General features: G+C 41.4%; 1 protein-coding gene across 1 annotated transcript in view; it reads left to right on the top strand.

Annotated features, from left to right (window-relative positions):
* The window catches only part of LOC107084513 (macrophage mannose receptor 1-like), a 10567-nt gene extending 7933 nt beyond the window's left edge, over window positions 1-2634 (top strand). The window contains exons 4-6 of the mRNA XM_015374395.1: window positions 209-541; window positions 666-763; window positions 2315-2634. Of these exons, the coding sequence (XP_015229881.1) occupies window positions 209-541; window positions 666-763; window positions 2315-2425 (542 nt within the window). The 3' untranslated portion in view covers window positions 2426-2634. The remainder of the gene's footprint in view (window positions 1-208; window positions 542-665; window positions 764-2314) is intronic.
* Window positions 2635-7647: the final 5013 nt, after the last annotated feature.

The raw sequence follows: 7647 nt of genomic DNA, 5'->3' as shown, positions 1-7647 counted from the left end.
CATAAGACAGAGGGAAGCATCTCATTTCCACAATGTTTAATATGAACACACATTAATCTTATAATCATCATTGAATAAACCCAACAAGGAGTTAATATCTTATCTGCAGCCACAAACAGCTGCAGTTTCAGCATCTGAAGGCTGAGTTGGCATTAAGGTCAGAGCGATGGCATGTCCACCATCAGCCTCTCTCTGTCTTCTCTTTCAGGGCAGACGGCAACGTTTACTGTTGTTAACTCCTTAATGACCTGGACTCAGGCTCAGAGCCACTGCAGAAGCCACTACACTGACCTGGCCAGCGTGAAAAGCTCCACTGACAACGACAACATAAAGGCAATTAAACCCGCAGAGGAAGCCGTTTGGCTCGGGCTATTCAGAGACCAGTGGAAGTGGTCCAATGGATCCCTGTTGGCATACACTTACTGGATGTCCGGAGAACCCAATGGTCCCACTGAGAGCTGTGCAGCCACCCACTTCGACCAGTCTGGAGTCTGGGTGGACTGGGAATGTCGTGAGGCTAAAGCTTTCATCTGCTTCCATGGTGAGTCTCTGTCTTTATTTTCAGAGAGAGATTTGATGCCGAAATCAAAAAACATAGAAAACCAAACATAGAGTTTCTTCCAACAGAAACGAAGCCACTGATGAAATTCTGTGTCCTTCTACAGAAGTTCCTTCTTCAAACCATGTGGTGAAGATAAAGCTGGCGGGGAGCTCCACTGTGAACCTGCAGGATGCCGCTGTGCAGGAAGGCCTGCTGAACCAGGTCCAAGAACATCTCTGCTTAGTCCCAAAGCATTCTGGGTGCACTTCTAGGTTTACTCATAACAGTTTCAGCATTAATCGCTTCACTTTCTGACAGAGTCTGGTTTGAAGCTAGACGCCACGACCGGAGGCGTGGCCAGAACATTTTAATAGGGGTGGTCAGTCAAAAACCAATGTAAACTGAGGGGGGGCTGAAAACGGATCGGCGCCAGAACCTCAGGGTTCATCTACTCTGTTCCAACAGGAACGAGCAAAACATCCAGATTTTCTAAATAAAGACAAACTATCTTTCCTAAAGCCTTTTGATTACAAATAGATGCATAAATTTCAGCATCCAAACTGTCTAAATAGAAAATTGGAAAAAATGTCTGGGGGAAAACATCTTTTCCATTGTTATTACTTACTTTTATCAAAAATGGTTCTGCATAACATTAATATTATATAGACTAATATCTAGATTAAATTGATTTTCAGTTATTAAAGTAGGTATTTATCTAAGATTTCACTGAAAACTCCTTATTGATTTGCAGAGACACTTAATTTTCTCTTTACTCCACATCACACAAAATTAGGGTTTTAAAATACCATGAATTCTGTACATATCGACCTTAATATTAGCATGTTGATGTGCATAAATAACCACAGCGCTGCAGTTGTCAAGTTACTAATAAAATATGAAAAATTTAAATGTTTAATAAGTTTAAACATTTCTATTGATAGTATTACTGCTGCCGTCTGTATTAGAGGGTGAAAAAAATGGTAGGGATGGTCAATGATTGTCTATTGGGGCCATGGCCACCCCTGGCCCCCCATCTAGCTCCGCCCCTGGCCATGACTGATGAGGAACTGACACTGAACGTATGTCAACCATCAGATAACTGACCTGGAACTGATGGCAGACGCTGGCATATGTACTCGCGGCATGTCTACGTGTTTCAGCGCGTTCATAACTTATACAAAACGTATCCATAACTTGTCCAACGTAAGCCTGCGTTTCTGACAGTTTTTTCTTACATCAGGCATACGCTGGTCTGAATCGTCAAAGTGTGACAACAACTTCAGTCCCAAAAACTTCTCAGCTCCTCTGGCAATGATCCTGATTTTTCATCAACCAAGGGCGTCGGTGTGCCATTTATTTCCCTCTCTACCTCAAGGCTGAAATGGTGGTGTGGCTGCACAAATATTACAGAAAAACTGAGTAAAGAATGGTAGGGTAGGTCCGAAAGCAGCAGATATAAAGATGAAGACCGGGTATCACAGTGTTTGCAGAAGAAATGCAGAAAATGTTCTTTTCTAAATGTGTTACCATTAACTTTAACTGGGAAGTTAACAGGTTAAGGACGAGAATATTGGTGCTGAAAAGGTTAATCCTGTGAGGTCATGCAGTGCCTGATAATTCTTTACTGCGACTACAGGCGTTAGTTATTCTGTTTTTCTCCCAGTGACATGACGCGTTTATTTTAAACTTAACTCACTAATCCCTAATTATTCATAAGTTAATAATTCAGATGTAACAGAGCCTGATTTTTCTGAATTGTTATAATAATTTCAGTTGAAAGAGAAGCTGAAGATGCAGGGAGTGACTGCAGACATCAGACTGGGCTGGAAGCGGCGGCGGGATGGAAACGTCTTCTACCAGGAGAAGCAGGACGACCAGAAGTGAAGCTTGGAGACGGTGGAAAGAAAGTCTGGTTCAATAAGAACCCAAAACAATTTTTCAGTGCAAATTAGATATTATCTACGTATAGATGACTTTATGCATGGTTACAGGGATTATAGGTACCAGCTTCATCTGATACCTGCTCATGTTTATCTATTTATAGAAATGGCCAAAACACAGTCACATGGTGTTTCATCCACACGACTTTCCAAATGCGGTTTTAAAATTTTTAAAACTGTTTTTTTTTTCACAAATACTTTTTGCTTTGTAGCTGTGTAAACAAATAAAATGAGATTTAAAAATCCGCCTAACATGTTTGGGGAGTTTATGCGCTTCAGAAGGTTGCCCAGTTTGATCCCCACTGCCTCCACTATGGGTTCCTGATCAAAACCCTTAACCCCCCCCCCCACTGCTCCCCGGGGGCCGCTCAATGGCAGCCTACTGATCCCCAAGGGGAGGGGTTCAATGCAGAGAGTTCATGTCCCCAATGTGGGACAATAAATGGTTTCATTTTTAGCCCCGCCCCCTAATGGCTGCTATCAGTGGAAAGTAGAGTCTCTGACCTTTCCAAGGAGGGGTCAGAGGTCATTTCAGCTGATGTAACCGGCATGCGTTCCATAAGCTGCTCTGTTATTCTTATTTTCTATTCCGTTTGGTGATTTTATTGGTAAATTTCATGAAACAACGACTAAAACTTTAGGAGCAAAAGCTTTGCCTCATGCAGAAGGTCTCCAATAATGGAAATCAGTATATTTGTTGGACCAGATTCACTTTTATTTGGCACAATTTTGTCACTTTTGGCACCACTGTGCTAAAATCCCATTTCCTCCTAGCTCACTGCTCACTAAAACCTTCATGGAACAAACATGCTTCACCTGATTCAGTCCAGATTAGCTTGATTTATAGTCAAGATGTGGATCTATAAAGTCTGAGGTTCATCCAGAGTTTCTAATGGGCTTTCATGCTGTTTTGCAGAGTTTATTTTGGAAAAAAATGTGGCGATGCTAAATATTTTTCATTTTTTCTGTTTAATGGCCTTTAAATCTAACAAGGTGACATTTAAAATAATGGTTCTACCTGAAAAATATTCCTCAATGGTTTTCTGTTATACAAATACGAACTATTTCCTACTCATAGTTTGGGAGCTGGACTTGGTTTAATTCACATGAGTAATTTCAGGCAGAATTTGCTTCTAAGAACCTCTGGGCTTCAGGGAATAAGGCACCTTGTTGGAACTGTTCGTCCACATGTGCGTAACATTGACCTTATCTGGGGAATTCCCTAAAAAATATCCACTGGACTTGGTTTCCAAGATATGAAGACGTTTCGCCGCCTCTCCACGTCTTCAGATCTTGGAAACCAAGTCCAGTGGATATTTTTTGAATTTTTAGAGAATGACTATGACCTGGATGACTGAGAACCTTCATCAGCTCATCTGGGGAACCAATCAGGAACCAGATCAGGACCTGAACTCTGAGGGAAACAAACTGGGCTGTTTGGTAGAACCAGCTCTCCTTCAACGATGGAACGATAACGATTTCCTAGCTTATGTGATTACTTGAACATATCAACCCACACAATTCTCTTTCCCCCAAAAAATATTTCCACCTATTTCTTTTAAATTCACTATTAATGTCTTGGGAACCTTTGCTCTGCTGTTCAGGTTGTTTCATAGAGCAGGTTTAACAAACGCAGATTCAAATCCTCAACTATGAACTGATCCAGTATAAAAAGCCATCATCAGTGGAGCGCAGATTCAACGCATCACCATGACAACAGGAGACAGGAAGTGCCTATTTCACCCCACTGGAAACAAGATATGTTGATGCAGAAAAAAAAGGAGAATGTTTAAAAGAGAAAGAAACAGCTGCAAAGGGAAGGAAGGGATTGCTGCTGGAGTTAAAGCGTAAGTTTATATGGCAGGCTGTTTTTCCATTAAAAGCATTACATAAGAGCACTCTTCTTTGTGTTGTTCCATTTGTAGATCAGTAAAATTAGATTCTTCCTGATAATAAACACATTCCTAGACTGAACTGTAAAATTATACAGAATAAATTACATTTTTTCCGCAGAAACTGAATTTTAGAAAGTAAAAAATCTAATTTATACTTATTAGTGTTAGGTTTTATATACCTAGAAATGCTGCCAGATTCTATGTGGCTGTTTTGACATTTATCAGCTTGACTGAAAATGTTTTTATATCTGAAATAAATTTCTTCATAGTCATAATAACATGAATGCTGACTAGTAATTAATTGATAGACATCCAGAATGTTCATTCTAGATGTGAAGAATGTCATTTTGTTTTTTGGTCATTTTGAAAAGGAAAAATGTTTTTTTTAATCATATATCAGGAATAGATATTCAGTAAAACTGGTCGTCCCATGCTCGTCGGGAGGCCAAGCAATCCTGGAGGTGGGATCCAAAACATGTGAAAGAAAAACATGCTGAGTTTTCAGCTGACAAGTCATTAATTTTCTCTGGTGCAGCAACTAAACCAAACCCCAACAATGGCAGACATGTTTCTCATATAGAGGTGGAAATAAATTGGAAGAACCCATTTTAAAACGATCTACAGCTGCAAAAATAACGAGAAAACAAATCAGTTTTCAATGAAAGCTAATTAAGAAATACATTTACCAATCAATACAAAAAACAAATATTTTAATTCAACCCAAAAAAAAAATACTAAAAACTTAACATAGAAAACACCATACATGAGACCAAAGCCCCCCCCTTCAACTCTCCAGTGGTGCAGTCCTGTGCTCACCTGCTTGGAGAGAGACACAGCAGATCACAATCAGCTTTGATATTTGACCTCTTTAATTCACGTGTTTCCCTTTTAGAAGGAGTTAAGCAAAAAAAAATAAAATAAATAAAAATATTGTGCAGTGAAATAAATTGACCTTTTAACAAAAATGAAAACAAGTTGTTGCCTAACAGATAAACCAAACTCCAAACAAATCCACTGTTTTGACCAGGATGAAATTAGAGGTTTATTTCTTGACTGGTAGAAGATCAATGTAGATGTTTAGGTGAAATCACCTGTCAGCAGGTGAAGATGAATAAAAATGTTGCTCTAACAGGTATGACCTGTCCATCATCTGGTGGGTTCCTCCTCATTTTGATTCAGTCTCGTTTTACACAGTAAATACTGAGAGGCCATCATCCCAATAAATGGTCGTTATTAGCGGTTATCAGTCCCATCGAATGGGAGCCAGGAGGATCAGTCGGTTGTTATCACTGAATGGATCCTGATCCTAAAGGAGGTCATTCCTTTTTCACCCGTGGAATTAATTAATCTATTTATGTGTAATCTGAGAATTATTCCAGGAGTTGTTCTGGTATTGTAAAAAATAATGATCCGCACGTCGCTCACATTAGAGTTCAAGTGGAGGATTTTCCTGAATTTTTTGAAAAGATCCACCCTCTGCACTTTAAAATAGAAATGCAGATGCTCAACCCCATACCTGCATAGACCTGTTGATTGTAGATTTTACAGTTTGCCCATCAGCTGTTAGCAGGTCATTTGCCTGAGCTGAATGCTGTTATCATCTCCTGGGTGGTCTGAGCACTCCTCTGACCTCTGACCTCTGACCTCTGACCAGCTGTCTTTAAAGTTTCAACCAGAAAAAAATCTCTAAATATTGAGCAGCCGGAGCCTTTCCGCCCTGCCATTGAGAAAACACCTCCAGGGTCTTCAGATGCTCACATGTGGACCTGTCCTTGCAGCCCAGCCAGCTGTTCTCCCCCACAGATGTTTCCAATCCTCCAGCCTGCTCTGCAGCTTTCTGCTGGCTTACAGCTGACACGCCTACTGCGTCAGCTGCTACGCCTCCAGAGAGATGTGCCTGCTGGAGCAGAGCCTGCAGCGGTGCCCCCTGCTGGACACGGAGGTGAAGCTGGGTTTGGTTTCAGAGACCGTAGGCTCACAGCCTGTCTGTTTGATTCTGTGCAGGAGGTTCAGGAAGGAACCAGCAGCAGAGGAACATGGTCAGGCGTCAGGAGAAGCTCTGATGGAGCAGAGGAGATGGGAACAGGAAGCCCAGGCTGCTTTGCTTCAGGAGAAGAAGCTACAGGAGAGAAAGTAAACAGAAATGACCTCTGGTCCAAATAAGCAAAGGTTCAGAGATGATCTGATCATCTTCCAGCTCCAGCAGTGAAGCACATTCACCTGATTCAAATTCATCCTATTGTCCTGAGTGAAGGAGCAGCTTCTGCTCTTCAGTTAGAGGCCTTAGAGAAGATCTGGAGCGGTCCAGAAGCTCTCTGCATGCCCAGTGTTAGTGCTGGAAGGTCCTGGGTCTGTAGCCTGGTGACCATGCAGCCATGGATGCTCATCTGAGGGTCAGCCCTGCTCCAGGCTCTCAGCCAATCATAAAAGACTTCAGCACCTGCCGAGGGGACTCTGGTTTTGCAGTTTAGATGTTTCAGCCTTCATCTGATGAGCTTCTTCCGTCCTCCACAGAACAGATCCGAATAATTACTGTGGAGAAGCTTCTATGAACTACAGCCAGACAGGCGGACATATTGCACTGCCACTGGGTGTCAATGAGGACAGAAAACTGAAGATGGAATTTCTCTGAAATATTCATTGAGTTGTTTGAGCAACATGAAGAAAATGGAGAGATTTGTAGAAGATGATTTGGTCTAAATCTCAACAGAAATAAGACTGTGTCAGTTTACCTGATAAATACTCATAGGATACGTATTGCAGCAGTGACACCTGCTGCCAGGAGGTCACTTTGCATGCTGATCAACTATCAAACTGATAATTTGATAAGTTTAGACGTTTACCTGGAACATATCAAGTAGAAATAGTTACTAATAACAAAACATTAACTTACAGTAGCAGCCATTCAGAATGACCCTTCCCAGTCAAACAGCAGCTGAATGGGAGCCCACTTCCCTGCAACTCCCAACAGAGATTCCCTCCAACTTCCAGCCACTGGACTAACCCCCTCTTGCATAATTTTTACTCTGACTCAGGGGCGGATCTAGAAAAATATTTACGGGGTGGCGAGAGGGGGGCAGGAATTTTGGAGGGGTGGCAACATATTGCATATGTTTACATTGAATTTAATCACAGTTTGGTGTTTCTTGTGAAACAGTTCATATTGGTAATACATCGTACAATGTGATCTCACCTAATAGGAGATAGAAGAATGATAACACTACTTTTAGAGGGGCATTATGACAGGAAAGGTATTAAGGTAAGACACAGG

The sequence above is a fragment of the Cyprinodon variegatus genome, unplaced genomic scaffold (assembly GCF_000732505.1).
Source record: "Cyprinodon variegatus isolate N-32 unplaced genomic scaffold, C_variegatus-1.0 Scaffold101, whole genome shotgun sequence".
NCBI classification, from domain to species: domain Eukaryota; kingdom Metazoa; phylum Chordata; class Actinopteri; order Cyprinodontiformes; family Cyprinodontidae; genus Cyprinodon; species Cyprinodon variegatus.
The sequence above is the reverse complement of the archived record's forward strand: the minus strand, read 5'-3'. Positions and strand labels throughout refer to the sequence as shown.